Source organism: Pollicipes pollicipes, unplaced genomic scaffold (assembly GCF_011947565.3).
Source record: "Pollicipes pollicipes isolate AB1234 unplaced genomic scaffold, Ppol_2.1 Scaffold_7262;HRSCAF=8765_pilon_pilon_pilon, whole genome shotgun sequence".
Classification (NCBI taxonomy): Eukaryota; Metazoa; Arthropoda; class Thecostraca; order Pollicipedomorpha; family Pollicipedidae; genus Pollicipes; species Pollicipes pollicipes.
The window spans coordinates 3,818,443-3,838,916 of NW_023597055.1; the positions used below are offsets into that span (position 1 = coordinate 3,818,443).

At 50.1% G+C, this 20,474-nt stretch overlaps 3 protein-coding genes across 3 annotated transcripts; all 3 read left to right on the plus strand.

Annotated features, from left to right (window-relative positions):
- Positions 1-5,222: 5,222 nt before the first annotated feature.
- Positions 5,223-7,178, plus strand: LOC119114298 (cytochrome P450 3A9). The gene has a single exon (XM_037238494.1). The coding sequence runs from the start codon at positions 5,365-5,367 to the stop codon at positions 6,901-6,903; it is 1,539 nt and encodes a 512-aa protein (XP_037094389.1). The 5' UTR covers positions 5,223-5,364; the 3' UTR covers positions 6,904-7,178.
- Positions 7,179-11,025: 3,847 nt separating this feature from the next.
- LOC119114108 (putative cytochrome P450 6a14) lies at positions 11,026-11,427 on the plus strand. Its single transcript, XM_037238325.1, has one exon. The coding sequence runs from the start codon at positions 11,026-11,028 to the stop codon at positions 11,425-11,427; it is 402 nt and encodes a 133-aa protein (XP_037094220.1).
- Positions 11,428-12,738: 1,311 nt separating this feature from the next.
- On the plus strand, positions 12,739-14,444 carry LOC119114109 (cytochrome P450 3A9-like). The gene has a single exon (XM_037238326.1). The coding sequence runs from the start codon at positions 12,739-12,741 to the stop codon at positions 14,275-14,277; it is 1,539 nt and encodes a 512-aa protein (XP_037094221.1). The 3' UTR covers positions 14,278-14,444.
- Positions 14,445-20,474: the final 6,030 nt, after the last annotated feature.

Below are 20,474 nucleotides of genomic sequence, written 5' to 3' on the forward strand. Positions count from 1 at the left end.
CAGAGTAATTAACACTTCTCATACACAAATACGTCGCTACTTTGTGTTGTGAAATGACATGCCGACCCCTGCGTGATATTTTCCTATGTGCTTCGATGGTCAGTCAGTATAAAAACAGAAGATCAATGAATAATGTGCGGCATGAGTTGTGTGCCATGAATGTGGATGCTCCGCGGTAAGGTTCACATCATAATCAAACTAATCATCTCACATAGCTCATATACCGCATGTAGCTTAGGGTGCCTCTGAATTTTCCACGAACGTAATGAAAGGATTTTTACCACCACGGGCTAAATGCATTAGGGATTCTCTGCGTTATGATTCCTCAGAGCCGATGTGGACTCCGGCGTGCCGAGGTGTGATTCCGGCGACTGAGGATAATAAGCCGAGCGGGATTCCGGCGTGCCGATGAGGGATTCCGGCATTATTCTGCGACGAGAGAATGTGACGTTTGCTGCCCATGTAAGGACAAAAGCATGTGTTTCGTAAAACCCCATGTAATGTCAATGCGGCAATGTTTTCGCCGCCATTTGCAGTCGCCTCTGTTAGTCGGTTTATGACAGGGAATTGTCTGCATGGTAATCATCCGCGGATCGATACTGTGAGCCAATTAACCAAAAGTCGTCATTAACAGTATGCATAATCAATCTAGGCAAATGCGATTATTGCTGGCAGGCTTTTTCTCCCAAGGAGCTTTCTTTTCTTTCGTGAGGCAATTATTAGTGAGCACAACCACTACCTCTAGAAAGGTATTATAACATTATGCATTACACAACGTCATGTGCGAGTACGTAAATTCAAAAGCCATACAGGCACTTCACCTAAATCGAGTCAGCCACGGCACTTATTGCTTTTAGGCATCACGTGACTGCCATATGGCGTTTGCGAGAAATCGATTGGGTGAGCGTGACAATATTGCAAAAAAATAAGCCAGCGCTCCTAGTTGCGCGGACGGCAAAAACCAAGTTGGAGAAAACGGTGTGAACAAAGTTCATGAAAAATCTCCGCGTAACATATCGGTGGCCAGTATGGCGATGCGACCATAGAGACAAGAAAAGTGAAGGAAACCTAGCAAACATATATTATAATGGAAAATCTCCGGGCAACGTAATGATGGCCAGTAAGGGGATGCCGCCTAAGATAAAGGGGGGGGGGGGCGAATAAAGAAACATAACTAAAGATGTGTAGCACGGAAAAGTCTCCCCGTAACATAATGGTGGGAAGTATGGGGGATGCCGCCCAAGAGTAAAGAGAGAGAAATCAAGAAACCTAACTGACGGTAAAAACTAATCGTAACTCATCTTGTAGCAAAAGGGCCCTGATCTTTTAATTCAGTTTTTCTTAGCTCCGACTCCTATTTTGATGATTCTGGGCCGTTGCTATGCTTTAGAAGCCCATAAGGGTGTCTTGAACTTGCAAAACTTAGCGAAGAGGACGTCACAACTTTGAGGGAGAATATTTTTAAACCACACCGCCCTCCCCATGGGCTGCCCCATTGCGCTTCTTCAAGAGTAAGAGCAAAAAGATCACTTGAAGACTCACACAACGAGCATGGGTGGCAGTGGAATAGGGATGGTCGAAGAAACCCTTGAAAAATCATTACTTGCGATGCTTGTAAACCCATAGACGCAGTGTCCCAGAATTGCCGACTTTGGGTGTGAAGCAACACCCTATGAGGAGGAATTTTCACTCCTTTTCCTCATATTTTATGTTAATTTTTCACTCCTGCCTGACACAGTCTAATCGTACATGCCAAAGCCCTATTTCCCTTTCTGAGGTTTTCAGATGTCATCCAAAACCGCGCTCACTTGAAACCACCAAGCATAAACGAGGCTCCGTAGACCCTGGACACCAATGGCTATGTCCTGCCTCACCTACATCTGAAGCATGTCTATGTATGCGCAGAGCAAGGGCGCCAGGTACCTCCAAGCCCAAAAACCCCAGCGACCCCGTCCGCTTGCGCGCATTAAGTTTGGTTTGCTTACAAAATGCGTCACAATCTGCAGCTGTGCGCCAAATGCAAGGTTTTCACGCATCCCCTATTTTTTGGTCTCACCACCACACCACGAAAGCAGAGCCTGGTGCAAACACCAGCAAATCCTGGTAGAGAAGTTTGCTCCACCTATTTCTTTTTTCCCGAGGAAACTTGACCACTAAATTGCATCACTCCCGAAATGCAGGAGTGAAAAGTTCAAGAAATGTTTTATAAACTAAACTTACAAGGTGAATATCACCATTTGAGCACTTATATTAACAGATTTTAAGTCAACTCAGCTGATTACAAAATTTGGCTAGAAAAATACTAGTCTTTGTATTTATTTAGCTACTTTTGCCTTTCTTGGTATCATACCAGTGTCATACCACTTAATTCATCCTTCCTGTTCGATAGTCTTTAGAGGCACCATCTGCTGCTTAAAATTTTGAGCAATTTCCCTGCAAGATGCTCCGACTGCGAACTTGTACGTATTTTATACATAAATTGGATTAATTCGACAGCCGCGCAAACATGTTTGATATGCGCCCAAGGGTGAACAATTCATAGGCAGTGAAGGAGACAATTTGAAGCACGGAACTTATTTTTACCGCCATTTTTGCCCTCTTAAACCTTCGGTTAACCGTTTTCTTGGCTCATGGCGGTGTTCAATAATGATAGATCCAAGCCTTTCGAGTGTCTGACTCACCAGGCTACCTGGCAAGGCATTAGCATTAGAATAAATGCTGCCATACAGATCCTTGGAACAGACATGACGCAGCTAATACAGAAGTGTTTGATGGCGAAATTCTGCCCTCTGGAGGTGTTTAACCTAACTTAACCTAACTTAGAGTAGCCCATATGATGAAAATCATCTCGACTCACCTATCTGTTGATAGCAGCACTTGTGATAAAAACACGATATCTAAAGCTAGTTTTTGGCAGGTTACGCATACCTCACTTGTTTCGCAATTTAATCTCGAAGGTTGGTGGGCATGATTGATATTTATATTTGGGGAGTGAGTCGGATGACTCTGTCTGCCAGCAGACCATGCAAAAGGTACTGAATTTTTGTTTTGGGGGGAACAGTAAGAAGCCTGTGGACCAAGCCTGTCTCCTGTGGACCAAGTAATTGCTTACCTTACCTGCTTTCAACACATGATTGGTAAACAGAGTTGGCCATTTTTTGTTTTAATGCATCGAGTTCTGCCATAAGACAAATTATGATGCCACAAGGCACGCAAGGGGCTTATTTTGTTCCATATTCTTGGTTATTTGACCCAAATTTCTTAAAGTGGTCCCTTATGGCTGCTTTAACCACATGTTTTCTATAGTTGTCATGGTTTGCTGACCGCCAAATGACTGCACTGTATATATGCACCATATTTTTAACACAGGGATACTCTAAGCTGCATAGCAATTATCATATGAATTAAATACTGGCATGTAGCAAATAGTCAGACCACCCCATTTAAAATGTGAAGCCAACATCTCAAACTTTGTCATTAAATATGAATAAACAAGCCCAAATGGATGCATTTGCTGCAGCTGAAAAGGCAAGCAGCAATACTGGCATGGCCATCTAAAAGTTATGTTATTTTTGGAGAAGAGAGATTGTTTTGTGGAGCATACCCATTATTGCCCTTGACATAGGTTAACCATGACAATCAAAATAATTTATTTCAAGTGATCTAAAGTGTTCTGATTTGTGTGTTGTCAACTTTGTCTGATGTCAACAAGCATACACAAATGAGCTGAATAAAAATGCAAGTTGGAACCTGCCAAAAACTAGCTTTAGATATCATGTTTTTATCACAAGTGCTGCTATCAACAGATAGGTGAGTCGAGATGATTTTCATCATATGGGCTACTCTAAGTTAGGTTAAGTTGGTCAAGTGCATGGCAAGTGGCATTAGGAATTGTGCAACAATCAGTAACTAACAACTGCTGCCGTGATACAAACAGGTTATACAGGATGAGATGATGTAAGGCCTCTTTAGGTTCGGCATAGACTACTTTAATGGAAATAAGCATTGGTATTTTGTAAGAAACAGTGACAAAATGTTTGTTTTCCCTGACCCCACCTTAACAGAAGCCAGAAGTATGTCTATTGTGTTTGACTTGGTGATGGGCTGATGTGTGGGAGTCCAATGCTTTTTTGTTTGAGTGTTTTATACTTGTCGAATTTTCTGTTGTTATATTGTTATTGAATTCCTTTGCTTTGTTTTGTTTTAGAAGTGCTGTGGAAGGGAATTGAAAAGTTCAGCATCAAATTATTGGTGTGAATAATTTGTTATGCTCATCATGCTGTCATGAAATTACTGTGCTTTAACACGCTCCCGGTTGGCCAGCTAGATACCCTTTGCTCTGGTGGAGAGGGGGAGGGTCAATTTGACCCCCCTCTGAGATCTCGGGAACTAAGAAAGCTAGAGACACCAAATTTACGGGGTGTCTTGAACTATACGTGAACCCACTTGGGTTAAGGTTCCAGCTTCTTAGGTCATGACCTTCAGGTCGAATAAGGTCAAACGAGGTCAAATTCCAGGTTGGCCTCCAAAGCGCCCCCACAACCTAGGCAACTGTCTCTAGGGAAAAGTTCACAAGCCCATTTGAGGTCATTGACCTTGTTTGACCCTTTGAAGGTCATGGTGACCAAAATGATACAAGACTGATCTTCGTTTTGCATTGGAATAAGCGACAAAGATTACACTAAGCAGTATGTTCCTAAAACAGAACGTTCGACCCGGGTCATCGTAGTACAGAAACCATTCGGGAAAAGCCCTTGGGCGGGGGTCAGTTTGCCCCCCCCCAACCCCCTACTCGAGCGCGTGTTAATGCATTCTGTTTCACTTAAATGGCCTAAGATGTTAAAAAACGAGATGATTTTGTCAGATTCCTGATATTACGTCCATGCCAACTCCATATAGATGTCTTTGTTGCTGAAGCACCACTCACGAGCTCATAAGTTCTATCTTCTTTTAATTGATTTTTTCACTCCCGCATGATCTTTTAGTGATGAAATTTTTCACTCTCACCCTAGCTCAAAACCGATTCTAGCTCCCGTGCTCCCGTGACGCGCGTCGGGCAGGCGCAGGAGCGAGCAGCTACAGATCGGCGCGACATGCGCCAGACAGACCAATCAGCCAAGAGCACCCAAGGTCACCGCAGCCCGCACCGCCCCTGGCACTCTGCCAGCTCCTGGTCGCTGTGTGGGTGAGCGAGAATGACAGTGGCAGTGGTGCTCGGTGGAGGGTGGGAGGCGGTGGGGCACAATCCATCCCCGCACGCGCGCGCTGCCGGAGACACCTGGCCGTACTGCTGACACGCGGCAGATTGGGAAGGTGCTGCGCTGACAGTGGGAGGATCTGTGAGCGAGAGCTTGGAGCAACGCTATGTTCGGCTGGCTGCTGTCGGCGCCGTGGGCCGTGGCCTCCTGGCTGCTGTCGCCAATCCCGCTAACAGTGCTATTGGCCGCTCTCGCCTACGCCTACTTCAAGTTCACTAAGAATTTCGACTTCTGGCCCTCACGCGGCGTGCCCGGACCAAAAGCGACGCTACCTTGGGGAAACGAGTTTGGAGTGCCGTTCTTAACACCGGTCGTCGAGTTCGAGCAGTGGCTCTACAGCAAGCACGGGGGCAAGAAGTACTGCGGCTACATGGAGATGAGCCGGCCCGTGCTGTTCGTCGGCGATCCTGACCTGATCCGGGCCATCACCATCAAGGACTTCGAGCACTTCACCAACCGACGGGACGCGGGTACCGACGATGAGCTGAAGGATGCCCTCAGTGTTGTCAACGGGGAGGTGTGGAAGCACACGCGGGCCGTCATGTCGCCCACCTTCTCCGCCAGCAAGCTTAAGGCGATGCACCAGCTAACGCTGGACAACGCTCTCAATCTAAAGAAATATGTGTTAGGAGACATGCAGAGCAAAGGAGAGGTTGAAATGAAGGACGCCTTCGGGCGATTTACCATGGACAACATAGCATCCTGCGCCTTTGGCGTGAACTGCAACTCTTTTGTCGATCCAAACAGCAAATTTGCAACGAATGCAGCAAAATTGTTTTACCCTGGAGCGCTCGGTTTTCTGCGTATTCTTGCGTTCCTAACTTTACCGAAGTTCATTGCTTCGTGGTTTCCCAATCCGGGGAAGAAGGTGGTGAAGTTCTTCACCGACGTCGTTAACACGACCGTCTCTCACCGCGAGAAGCACCCAACGTCCGTGCGAGACTTCTTGCAGCTGTTGATGGACACGAAGGACAAGGACGGTAACCGCGTGCTCAGCACCGACAGCATTGTCAGCCAGTCGGTGTTGTTCTTCCTTGCCGGGTACGACACGACGGCCACGCTGCTGACGTTCGCGTCGTACAGCCTGGCTGTCAGTCCCGATATGCAGCGCCGGGCGCAGCAGGAGGTGGACGATGTTTTGGCCAAGCACGGCGGTCAGATGACGTACGACGCCGTGCTGGATATGACGTACCTGGACCGGGTGCTCTTGGAGACGCTGCGCCTGTACGCGCCTGCCACGCGACTCGAGCGCGAGTGTACCAAGGATTATACTCTGCCCGGCACGAACGTGCACCTGCCCAAGGGCACGTTGGTGCAGATACCGGTGCTTGTGCTCCACCGCGACCCGGACCACTACCCGGACCCGCTGCGCTTCGACCCGGACCGTTTCTTGCCCGAAGAGAAGGAGAAGCGCCACCCGTGCGCCTACCTGCCGTTCGGCCAAGGACCGCGCAACTGCATCGCCATGCGGTTCGCGCTGTTCGAGGCGAAGGTGGCGCTCGCGGCGCTGTTGCAGAAGATGACACTGCTTCCGACGGAGAAAACGCCCCCGCCGCCGATGCCACTTGACAAGAGGTCGTTTTTTACTACACCCGAGGGCAGGAAACTGCCCCTGAAGGTGGAGCTGAGGGCTAGGGACGACTGAGACATGACAACGCCTCTGCATGAGTGTTGGCAGATCGTGAGCCTTCTGAATAATTCGTTATCATGGCATAGGATTGCCTAAGGATGTTGGGGAACTGTATTACTTATTCACAACAGACATATGAGTAAGTGAGTGTTAGCAACGTGGCTTCATGTAATTATGTTTTTCAGATAAAAGTACTTGATCTCACGTTATCCGCTGCGGCTTACCTGTCGTAATAAAACGTGCTTCGTACCAGCATGATGCCCATGGTAAATACATTGCTGTGTATATCAGCTGGCAGTGTCGAAAAATTTTGGAATGGGTTTTAAGCCATCACTTGCATGACAAGAATGAACATGTTGGAAACGCGTGATGAATGTATCATATACACGGGCATGGGTAGCAGTAGAATCGGGGTGGTCGCAGAAACCCTTAACAAAAACACAAAACGATTGCAATGCTGGCAGACAATGATACGTGCTGGCTTTTGTTTTGCCCCAGCGACTTAAAGCCATTGCCGGGATTGGGGGAGCTAACTTCAGGCTTAAGACCAGGCAAAAAGCTACCCTATGCCGGCTTGTGCTACCCGGCGCAAAGCACGGGACAGGGGTAAGCTACGTTACGTTCAACCGGCTAATGCTGTGCGGTATCAATGTCAGAAAAACGCGCGCAAAACTACTTTAAACCTGTTGATTTCGTCCCGTAGCAAATGCAAAGTAAAACACGACACACACACACACACACACACATTCATTGTATTGAACAATCACACTACGCTTGGATGACAGACGACCACCTCATTCCCGCAAAGGTTTCCCCGCACGGCAAACGGCGGGCCCCCGGCTCGGCGGTCAAGTCCGTCATCGCCCTGAACCGGGTCACTCCCCCACACTGAATGAGGGGAGCGGCCCGGTGCGACCTTGTTGTGTTGTGTAATGTAATCCGGGAAAGGTCGTAACTAAAAAACAGCCAGATTCCTAAACCATACGTGCTGGCGAGACGGAAAAGCAGTCAGAGCTACAGGTCAGCGCGGTGCGCACGCCAGCGCGTGCGCACTTCCTCTTGACTGACAAACCAATCAGCCAACAGAAACGTAAGGTCGCCGCGCCGCTCTTGGCGCTCTGCCAGCTCCTAGGCGCTGCGTGCTCGAGTGAGGGTAGGTGTGTTAGCAGTGCTTGGAGAAAGATCCCGGGTGCAGTGTGCGTGGTGCATACACACGCGCATTTGTCGCCAAAGACACCTGGCGGCACTGCTGACACGCGGCAGACTGGGAAGGTGCTGCGCTGACAGTGGGACGATCTGTGAGCGAGAGCTTGGAGCAACGCTTTGTTCGGCTGGCTGCTATCGGCGCCGTGGGCGGTGGCCTCCTGGCTGCTGTCGCCAATCCCACTAACAGTGCTGGTGGCCACTCTCGCCTACGCCTGCTTCAAGTTCATCAAGAATTCCTAGTTCTGGGTTTCACACCGCGTGCCGGACAAAAGCGACGCTACCTTGGGGAAACAAGTTCGGAGATTGGAGCGCTTGGGGAAATGTGCTCGTAAGCCTTCGTCCTTGGGTTCTCTAGCAATACGATTTTTGTGCGTTTTTCTCGAGAGTTTCTACGACCATACCTACTTCACTGCCACCCATGCTCGTTTTGTGAGTCTTCAAGTTATCTTTAAGCTCTTAAACCTGAAGAGGTGCAATGGGGCAGCCAATAGGGAGGGTACTGTGGTTCGAAAGCATTTCTCCTCGAGCTCGCGAGGTCCCTTTTGCTAAGTTGTAGCACTTTAAGACAGCCGTATGACCTCAAACATAAAACGGCTCAGAGTCATCGATGTAGGAGCATGCACCAAAGAAATCCCGAATTAAAAGATCAGGGCGCTATTTCTATTACACATTCAGTTTCCTAGGGGTCGTCTTAGATGTCCGAACTTTACGAGACGGCCGTTTGGGCGCGAAAACTCTCGGAGGAACAGACTTGCCAAAAAGCCGCTACGGGTAGGGGCACCTTGACTGGAACGGCCTCCTATGACCCGATTTAGCACCCCCGCCCCCCGGGCGGAATCCTGTCCACGCTGCTGAAGGTGCGTGGGTAGCCCTTGCCCGACATGGTCCGCATTGACGGTCAAGACTCTGCGGGGGGCCCTATTTTTAGGCCCATAATTTCGTAAACAGGGCCTCTTGGGACGTAAGAGAAAATTCCTTTTAGAGATAAGAACTTAAGAAGAACCCGCACTTCGCCCAGTTTCTTGCCAAAGCTGGTTGCTTGCCAAAGTTGAAGTCTCCTGAACGTATAGACAACTGCATCCCTGCTTTTAAGCTAATATCACAGCAGCAAATGCGATGCAAGGACGGTTGAAACGGTGCTGCATCCATAGTTTTGATATAATACTTTATGCACAGCTATACTTAAGCGTCTTAACAGTCCAGAGCACCAGAACAAGGACAACATAATTTGAGATACTTTAAGCCGGATAGGGCCGGCATAATCGATGTTTACAATTACGCCGACATTTCTACGATTCGATCTTCGTGCGGCGCCAAATCAGGATGAACTATCGGCCGCACGCATTTTTCCTCTTAGAGCACCAAATTGTCTAGTTCAAGGCCTAAAAAGTCCACTGTAGGCGGCAATGTCACACGGCAGCACCCGACGCGAATGAGGTTGGGATCCTAACCTTCCCCTGTCGCAAATCCTGGCAGCCCTCCTCCCGTCTCAAGTGCTGACTGCCCCTGTCGTGAATGGATGACGACTTGAGTCCAATTCCTGCATTCTATTTTTTTTTTTGTAATTCGCATCGCAATCTGGCCCCAATGGCACGTGGTTGGCGATGGGCTTGTAAGTAGCGAGATGTGTGATTGATACTCATGACGCGTGTGTTGAGTGTGTTGAGTACGAAGCAATGCACACCGTGTTGCACGCATGTAAAGTTTCAGTCAAAAGCGTGAACTCGTACATGGACAGTCATGGTTGTAGGAATAAGGGGGAGGGGGGCAGGGGGTCATGACCCTGCACTTTTCAAGGTGGGGGGCAGCAATGTTAACTACCTCCCCCACTTTTCAGATTAAGGTTGTGTTTAGCTTACTTTTGCACCACATTAAACACATGTGCCGATTTGCTTAGTTCACCAGCCGTCCTCCTCAAAATGCGTCATCCTTTTCGTTTGCGTATTGGCCATCGCTTAGTATCACAGCCACAGACCGACGCCGCGCGGCCTATGGAGACTGCAACGCTGGGCGTCGAAGCTGTTGTTGCCATGACTTGCGAGCGCGCATTTTCAAACCACATTGCGTAGTGTTTTTTTTTGTATCAGTTATCAATTCTGCGTGAATCTTGAACCGGTTAAAACGAACATTGATTAGTCATGTTATGCAAATGTGAGACCCCATTTCATTTGCAATCTACGTTCAGGAAGTCTCGATATCTCTGAAGAGCACAGAAAGACATGAAAATGTAGTTTATGTGACAATTATTGGACCACCTGCGGCTATCAGGGATGTTGTTGTATCAGTGATGGTTCCTCTGCTCATTTGGGGCCAACTGCGCGGGTCAGAAGACCTCCCGTGTCAGGGAGGGGAACAACATGGTATGATGCATCCTTCTAATGACCACCGAATAGACCAGGAGATCCCGCCCCGTGTCGCGAGAATGACAGCCAGAAGACACTTCGGGATAGGACGGGGTAGTCCTTCAGCCCTTGGCCAGCCGCCCAAACACACAGCAGCAAATTTGCAACGAATGCAGCAAAACTGTTTAACCCTGGAGCGCTTTGTTTTCTACGGATTGTTGCGGTACTGACTTTACCGAAGTTCATTTCTTGCTGGTTTCCCAATCCGGGGAAGAAGGTGGTGAAGTTCTTCACCGACGTCGTTGACACGTCCGTCGCTCACCGAGAGAAGCACCCAACGTCCGTGCGAGACTTCTTGCAGCTGTTGATGGACACGAAGGACAAGGACGGTAACCGTGTGCCCAGCACCGCCAGCATTGTCAGCCAGTCGTTGTTCTTCCTTGCCGGGTACGACACGACGGCCACGCTGCTGACGTTCTCGTCGTACAGCCTGGCTGTCAGTCCCGATGTGCAGCGCCGGACGCAGCAGGAGGTGGACGATGTTTTGGCCAAGCACGGCGGCCAGATGACGTAAGACGCCGTGCTGGATATGACGTACCTGGACCGGGTGCTCTCGGAGACGCTGCGCCTGTATTCGCCTGCCACGCGACTCGAGCGCGAGTGTACCAAGGACTATACTCTGCCTGGCACGAACGTGCACCTGCCCAAGGGCACTTTGGTGCAGATACCGGTGCTTGTGCTCCACCGCGACCCGGACCACTACCCGGACCCGCTGCGCTTCGATCCGGACCGTTTCTTGCCGGAGGAGAGGGAGAAGCGCCACCCGTGCGCCTACCTGCCGTTCGGCCAAGGACCGCGCAACTGCATCGCCATGCGGTTCGCGCTGTTCGAGGCGAAGGTGGCGCTCGCGGCGCTGTTACAGAAGGCGACATTGCTGTCGACGGAGAAATCGCCCCGCCGCCGGTGCCACTGGACAAGAGGGCGTTTTTAACTACACCCGAGGGCAGGAAGCTGCCCCTAAGGGTGGAACTGAGGGCTAGGGACGACTGAGACATGACAACGCCTCTGCATGAGTGTTGGCAGATCGTGAGCCTTCTGAATAATTTGTTATCATGGCATAAGATTGCCTAAGGATGTCGGGGAGCTGTGTTTACTAACTAACGAAAGACATATGAGTAACTGAATATTAACAGCGTAGCTTCATGTAATTTATGTCTTTCAGATTGTCGTATTTGGACGTGCTTCGTACCACTATGATGTCCATGGTGAATACATCGGTTTGTATATCAGTTGGCTGTGCGGAAAATTTTGGAATGGGTTTTTAAGCCATCATTTGCATGACAAGAACGAACATGATGGAAACGCGTGATGAACGTATGTTATACACAAGCATGAGTAGCAGTGGAATAGGGATGGTCGCAGAAACCCTTGAAAAAACACAAAGTGATTGCAAAGCTGGAAGACATAATGATACATGCTGGATTTCGCTTTGCCCTGGGGACTTTAAGTCGTTGCAGGGGCTGGGGGAAGTTACTTCTGGCTTAAGACAAAAAGTTACCTTATGCCGGCTTGTGCCATCCGGCGCAAAGCACGGGACAGGGGAAAGCTGTGTTGCGATTAGTCGACGTATGCTGTGCGGTATCAATGAAAAAATTGCGCTCAAAGCTACTTAAAACCGGCTAATTTCGTGCGGTAGCAAATGCAAAGTAGAACACGAGAGACACACACACATTCCTTGTATTCAACAATCACAATACGTTTGAATGACAGACGACCCCCTCATCCCATCAAAGGCTTCCCCGCACGGCAAACGGCGGGTCCCCGGCTCGGTGGTCAAGTCTGTCATCGACCTGAACCGGTTCGTTCCCTCACACTGAATGAGGGAAGCGGCCCGGTGCGACCTTGGTGTGTTGTGTAATGTAATCCGGGAAAGGTCGAAAGTACAAAACACCGGATTCCTAAACGTTACGCGCTGGCGAGACGGAAAAGCAGGCAGAGCTACAGGTCAGCGCGGCGCGCGCCCGCGCGCGCGCACTTTGCTCTCGGCTGACAAACCAATCAGCCAACAGGATCTCAAGGTCGCCGCGCCGCTCTTGGCGCTCTGCCAGCTCCCAGGCGCTGTGTGGTGGAGTGAGAGCGTGTCAGCAGTACTCGGAGAAGGATCCCGGGTGAGGGGCGCGCGGTGCGTACCCGCACGCATTTGTCGCCGGAGACACCTTGCGGCACTGCTGACACGCGGCAGACTGCGAAGGTGCTGCGCTGACAGTGGGACGATCTGTGAGCGAGAGCTTGGAGCAACGCTATGTTCGGCTGGCTGCTATCGGCGCCGTGGGCGGTGGCCTCCTGGCTGCTGTCGCCAATCCCACTAACAGTACTGGCAGCCATTCTCGTCTACCACTACTTCAAGTTCACCAAGAATTTCGACTTCTGGCCCTCACGCGGCGTGCCGGGACCAAAAGCGACGCTACCTTGGGGAAACGAGTTTGGAGTGCCGTTCTTAACACCGGCCGTCGAGTTCGAGCAGTGGCTCTACAGCAAGCACGGGGGCAAGAAGTACTGCGGCTACATGGAGATGAGCCGGCCCGTGCTGTTCGTCGGCGATCCGGACCTGATCCGGGCCATCGCCATCAAGGACTTCGAGTACTTCACCAACCGACGGGACGCGGGTGCCGAGGATGAGCTGAAGGATGCCCTCAGTGTTGTCAACGGGGAGGTGTGGAAGCACACGCGGGCCGTCATGTCGCCCACCTTCTCCGCCAGCAAGCTTAAGGCGATGCACCAGCTGACGCTGGACAACGCTCTCAATCTGAACAAATATGTGTTAGAAGACATGCAGAGCAAGGGAGAAGTTGAAATGAAGGACGCCTTCGGGCGGTTCACCATGGACAACATAGCATCCTGCGCCTTTGGCGTGAGCTGCAACTCTTTTGTTGATCCAAACAGCAAATTTGCAACGAATGCAGCAAAACTGTTTAACCCTGGAGCGCTTGGTCTTCTGCGGATTGTTGCAGTACTGACTTTACCGAAGTTCATTTCTTCCTGGTTTCCCAATCCGGCAAGGAAGGTGGTGAAGTTCTTCACCGACGTCGTTAACACGACTGTCGCTCACCGAGAGAAGCACCCAACGTCCGTGCGAGACTTCTTGCAGCTGTTGATGGACACGAAGGACAAGGACGGTAACCGCGTGCTCAGCACCGCCAGCATTGTCAGCCAGTCGGTGTTGTTCTTCCTTGCCGGGTACGACACGACGGCCACGCTGCTGACGTTCGCATCGTACAGCCTAGCTGTCAGTCCCGATGTGCAGCGTCGAGCGCAGCAGGAGGTGGACGATGTTTTGGCCAAGCACGGCGGTCAGATGACGTACGACGCCGTGCTGGATATGACGTACCTGGACCGGGTGCTCTCGGAGACGCTGCGCCTGTACGCGCCTGCCACGCGACTCGAGCGCGAGTGTACCAAGGACTATACTCTGCCCGGCACGAACGTGCACCTGCCCAAGGGCACGTTGGTGCACATACCAGTGCTTTCGCTCCACCGCGACCCGGACCACTACCCGGACCCGCTGCGCTTCGACCCGGACCGTTTCTTGCCGGAGGAGAAGGAGAAGCGCCACCCGTGCGCCTACCTGCCGTTCGGCCAAGGACCGCGCAACTGCATCGCCATGCGGTTCGCGCTGTTCGAGGCGAAGGTGGCGTTCGCGGCGCTGTTGCAGAAGATGACACTGCTGCCGACGGAGAAAACGCCCCCGCCGCCGATGCCACTGGACAAGAGGGCGTTTTTAACTACACCCGAGGGCAGGAAACTGCCCCTGAAGGTGGAGCTGAGGGCTAGGGACGACTGAGACATGACAGCGCCTCTGCATGAGTGTTGGCAGATCGTGAGCCTTCTGAATCATTCGTTGTCATGGCATAGGATTGCCTAAGGATGTTGGGGAACTGTATTACTAATTCACAACAGACATATGAGCAACTGAATATTAACAACGTGGCTTCAGGTGATTGATGTCTTTCAGATTGCCGTATTAGAACGTGGTTCGTACCAGCATGATGCCTATGGTGAATACATCGGTTTGTACATCAGTTGGCAGTGTGGAAGCATTTTGGAATGGGTTTTAAGCCATTGTTTGCATGACAAGAACGAACATGATGGAAACGCGTGATGAACGTATGATATACACGAGCATGGATAGCAGTGGAATCGAGATGGTCGCAGAATCCCTTGAGAAAAGCTCAAAATGATTGCAATGCTGGAAGACATAATGGTGCGCCCCGACGAGACAGAAAAGCAGGCGGAGCTACAGGTCAACACATGCGGTCTTCCTCTTGGCTAACAAACCAATCAGCCAACAGGAGCTCAAGGTCGCCACGCCACTCTTGGCGCTCTGCCAGCTCCGAGACGCTGTGTGTTAGCAGTGCTCGGAGAAAGATCTCGGGTGCGGGATGCGTGGTGCATACACGCACGCCGGCGTCGTCGAAGACACCTGGCCCTACTGCTGACACGCGGCAGACTGGGAAGGTGCTGCGCTGACAGTGGGACGATCTGTGAGCGAGAGCTTGGAGCAACGCTTTGTTCGGCTGGCTGCTATCGGCGCCGTGGGCGGTGGCCTCCTGGCTGCTGTCGCCAATCCCACTAACAGTGCTGGTGGCCACTCTCGCCTACGCCTGCTTCAAGTTCATCAAGAACTCCTAGTTCTGGCTTTCACACGGCGTGCCGGACAAAAGCGACGCTACCTTGGGGAAACAAGTTTGGAGTTTGGAGCGCTTGGGGAAATGTGCTCGTAAGCCTTCGTCCTTGGGTTCTCCAGCAATACGATTTTTTTGTGCGTCTTTCTCGAGAGTTTCTGGGACCATACGTATTTCACTGCCACCCATGCTCGTTTTGTGAGTCTTCAAGTGATCTTTAAGCTCTTAAACCTGAAGAGGTGCAATGGGGCAGCCAATGGGGAGGGTACTGTGGTTCGAAAACATTCCTCCTCGAGCTCGCGAGGTCCCTTTTGCTAAGTTGTAGCACTTTAAGACAGCCGTATGACCTCAAACATAAAACGGCTCAGAGTCATCGATGTAGGGACCTGCGCCAAAGAAATCCCGAATTAAAAGATCAGGGCGCTATTTCTATTACACATTCAGTTTCCTAGGGGTCGTCTTAGATGTCCGAACTTTACGAGACGGCCGTTTGGGCGCGAAAGCTCTCGGAGGAAGAGACTTGCCAAAAAGCCGCGACGAGTAGGGGCACCTTGACTGGAACGGCCTCTTCTGACCCGATTTAGCACCCCCGCCCCCCGGGCGGAATCCTGCCCACGCTGCTGAAGGTGCGTGGGTAGCCCTTGCCCGACATGGTCCGCATTGGCGGTCAAGACTCTGCGGGGGCTCTATTTTTAGGCCCAGAACTTCTCAAACAGGGCCTCTTGGGACGTAAGGGAATGTTACTTTTGGAGATAAGAACTTAAGAAGAACCCGCACTTCGCCCAGTTTCTTGCCAAAGCTGGTTGCTTGCCAAAGTTGAAGTCTCCTGAACGAAAAGACAACTGCATCCCTGCTTTTAAGCTAATATCACAGCAGCAAATGCGATACAAAGACGGCTGAAACGGTGCTGCATCCATAGCTTTGATACAATACTCAGTGCACAACCATCATGCTTACGCGTCTTGACAGTCCAGAGCACTAGAACAAGGACAGCATAGTATGGGATAATTTATGAAAGCTAGGCCGGCATAAGCGACGTTTACGATTACGCCGCCATTTCTACTATTCGATCGCCGTGCGGTGCCAAATCCGGATGAACTATCGCCCGCGTACATTTTTCCTCATAGAGCACCAAACAGTCTAGTTAAGCTCCTAAAAAGTCTACCGTCGGCGGCAATACCACACGGCAACACTCGAATGCGATTGGGGTTGGGATCCCAACCTTTCTCTATCGTAAATCGTGCCAGCCTCCCTCCCGTCTCAAATGCTGGCTGCTCCTGTCGTGAATCGATAGCAACCTGCGTCCGATTTCTGTGTCCTTATCTTTTTTTGCAATTCGCATTGCAATCTGTCCCCAATGACACGTGGTTGGCGATGGGTTTGTATGCAGCAAGATGCGTGATTTTTGTTCATGACGAGTGTGTTGAGTAAGAGGCAATGCACGCCGTGTTGCATGCGTGTAAAGTTTCAGTCAAAAGCGTGAACTCGTACATGGACAGTCATGGGTGTAGGAATAAGGGGGAGGGGGGCAGGGGGTCATGACCCTGCACTTTTCAAGGTGGGGGGCAGCAATGTTAACTACCTCCCCCACTTTTCAGATTAAGGTTGTGTTTAGCTTACTTTTGCACCACATTAAACACATGTGCCGATTTGCTTAGTTCACCAGCCGTCCTCCTCAAAATGCGTCATCCTTTTCGTTTGCTTATTGGCCATCGCTTAGTATCACAGCCACAGACCGACGCTGCGCGGCCTATGGAGACTGCAACGCCGGGCGTCGAAGCTGTTGTTGCCATGACTTGCGAGCGCGCATTTTCAAACCACATTGCATAGCATTTTTTTCAGTAATCAACTTTGAGGGAGTCTTGAACTAGCTAATACGAACATTGATTGGTCATGTTATACAAATTTGGGACCCCATTTCATTTACAATCTACGCTCAGGGAGTCTCCATATCTCTGAAGAGCGCAGAAAGACATGGGACTATAGTTTATGTGACAATTATTGGACCACCTGGGGCTATCAGGGATTTTGTTGCATCAGTGAGGGTTCCTATGCTGATTTGGGGCCACCTGCGCGGGTCCGAAGACCTTCCGTGTCAGGGAGGAGAACAACATGATACGATGCATCCTTCTAATGGCCACCGGATCGACAAGGAGTTCCCGGTGGCCAGAATGACAGCCAGAAGACGCTTCGCGATAGGACGGATTAGTCCTTCAGCCCTTGACCGGAAACGGTATTATGTCCCTGGTGTTCTTCTCAAGGGGTCTCTTCCCGGAATGAAACAAGAGGTCTTATTATTGTTGACCAGAATGGGTTTCCTATTATTGTTGAATAGTGAGCCGAAATGACGTAAAAAACGAGCAAGGTCATCACATGTTTGCCTAAGGCGTATATTTCTTCAGAATGGATTTGTAATAAAAAAAAACACCAAAAGGTTGGAACATACCCGCCCGCAACCTCGAGAGCAAGGACATCGATGGCCTGGGTTGCAGCTTCCGTAAAATCGAATCGCTTCGGCCACTGCGAGTGCCATCAGACGGCGGGCGCCGTGTTAGTCTGTCTTCTGGACATAATAATAGTCACAGGAACACGAAAGATAGAAATTCTACCTGTACTCTTCCAGTTCCACCCCAGATTCCAGAACCACTTCGGGTTGCTATAAGGGCCAATACGTTCTTGTCAGCGGTCTAAAAATCGCACACGCGAAGTATGCGCTCAGACCGCCTTCTAAATTTAAAATTGTATGTCCCGAAGCGTTCAAAGGTGCTGCTTTCGGAAGCATCATCACTTTCGTCCACCCGGTGAGCACGGCTTAGTATCAGCTGCTGTGCGTACTCTGCGTGGCCTACGGAGACTGCAACGCCTGGCGTCGAGGTTTTTGTTACTAAGATATGCGAGTGCGCATGTTACAAAATAACGTCACATAAATTGCATCACTAATTGACTCTGACTGAATGTTAAACATTTCCAGACAAACATGGCTTGGTCACGTTAATACACATTGTTGACGACTCGATCTACAATCAAATTTTCATCTTCAAACTTCGATCATTATATCGATCTACGGTCGACCTCCGCGATATCCTAATTGTCCGTAGAACACAGACAAAACATTCTGACAAAGCTTCTGAGTTCTATCGGTTTATAAACAGTCCACTAAACCACTGTATATTAAGGGGACCAGTAATTTATTCCATGCGGTCGTTCAGTGCCTGATTTCTGCAGTGCATTGACTTTAAGCTGCAAACATAATTGATCTCACGGTAGGTTCTGGTTTCTGTTCTGGTTGCAAGGCAACAATAACAATGAAACGATCCGTATCCCATGCTAACAAGTAAGTTATATCCGGGGATTTCTTCTTTTTTTTTGGGGGGGGGGGGGTCACCACAAGAGGGCTTTTGCCAACCCTGTGCTCCCCTTAGCAAGGCTCTGGCTACGCCCTGCCTACACACAAAATCAGATCAAGTCGGGCAATTAAATATCCGTTGAGCGAGTTCAGACCTAACACAGGCAGCTTCCCGGAGACTTCTCTGTATGGTAGTATGGTGTTAGGGAAGATAATTCGGAAAAAGATACTGTTGCAGGTGTCCAATATGTTTTACACACCAATAAGTAGCAATGCTCATCCAAAAGTATGCAACAAAGCAGCCATACAGTCAGTTCGCAATTAGTCATGCGGGAGACAGCCGGTCCTGGGCAGTAGCCGCCGACAGCGGACGGTAGGAGGGCCCAGATAAGGAATATATGACAGAAGGGTCCTCATTCTGTGGCTTGGGTGTGAAAGGAGAATCTCCAGTTTTATGGCTTTTGTCACGTTGTTTTTACAGTTTCAAGCTTCCAAACTGATATCCGCCTAAAATGCTGCGACAAGACTCACCTTTGTTTCTGGTGCGACTAAACAAAAAGAGCCAGCGAAATAAAGGCGCATGCAAAATCTGCCGCACCGTGAGCCAGCGATTCACATTCAGAATTACCACCAGCCTATGTCCAGGCCGTGCTCTGGCATCTGCCTTGTAAGAGCAGATGCCTCCTCAATGACCCGAAAGGCACACCCGGGCGCGGAATTTCGCGTCTCCAGGAAAGACATTGTTGCAATGAGCAAATCATCTTGGGAAGCTGGACAGCCTTATTTGCCGAATGACATGAATGAGTCGAATCTTTTATTTTTTTGTTTTGTTGAAAAAATTGTTTGCGCACCAGTGAAAGACAGCTCTAGATGCATATGTAACATATCAGCCATGACATTTGAACAAAAAACGCTAACAGTCCCAATCTCTACGCCACCCCGCCACCCCCTCCCGGTAATCGGGCTTGCATTCCAAAAAATTCCTGAAGTATACCCTAAGCTTAGTTCCACCGCCACTTTTTAAAACGTGCATGCGCCTATGTGAACAGTGTGAACTAAACGCACTGTTCGAGATGGATTTGATGTAGCCCCCATTAGCATGAACATCGAACGCAATGAAACCGCGAACGCTGGAGCACCGAGGATTGGATTATCCCTCCGGGCTTTCATTGCAGTCATCGAAACAGATAAAGCTCGGGCAGTATCTAGACATTTATCAGCCTTTGCATGACCTATTTTGATCAATCGCAAGATTACAAGGTCACGTGACGCTCGAGGGTATTTAATTAAACACGAAAAGAGCAGGCTTGTTATTGCTTGAGGCAGGGCACGTTGAGTATTAGGATCCCCGATGCCAAATAAAAACGAAGCCAATGGTCTTCCGCCCAATACACATTCCCTGCCGCGGGCGAAGGGTGACGTCACACAGCAGGCCAAAAGCCGACGAGACATGGCCTAAAAAACTCCCCCACACGTGCCAAAATGAACTCGTCCAAGCAACCGTGACGTCAGTGGTTTAGCCGCACAGCCAATGAGTGAGCTCCTACAGCTTCCTAATATTGGAAAAAACGACGCCACCGGCGCCGATGGTCTTGCGCGAAGAAGCGGAATGTTGCGAAACTCATCGCGGACGGACGGGCGCACTGACTGACCTTCCATGCAGATATTGGACCGGTGCGCAAATTTTCGTGCCCAGAATAACGTGGGATATTCTGATTGGGCAGGGTAAACATGGCAATGTCAAAAAGAGAGCGTGGAGTGACAATCACAGAAACAAAGATAGCATAACAAATGATCGCCCGCAACAACATCAAATAGAATAAGTGAAGTAGGATAATATTGGGCAGAGCACAGACCACTCTTAAGAGGTCGTACGGGATGGATTTTGTATACGGGTCAAAGATCCAGTGCGATGAGTGCTGGCTGTCTAGCTTTGTCCCCGGGACCGTCTCCGCAGACGACTGACGATGACAGCATCCCATTCTCGCCATCAGATGGTCTTAACGGAAT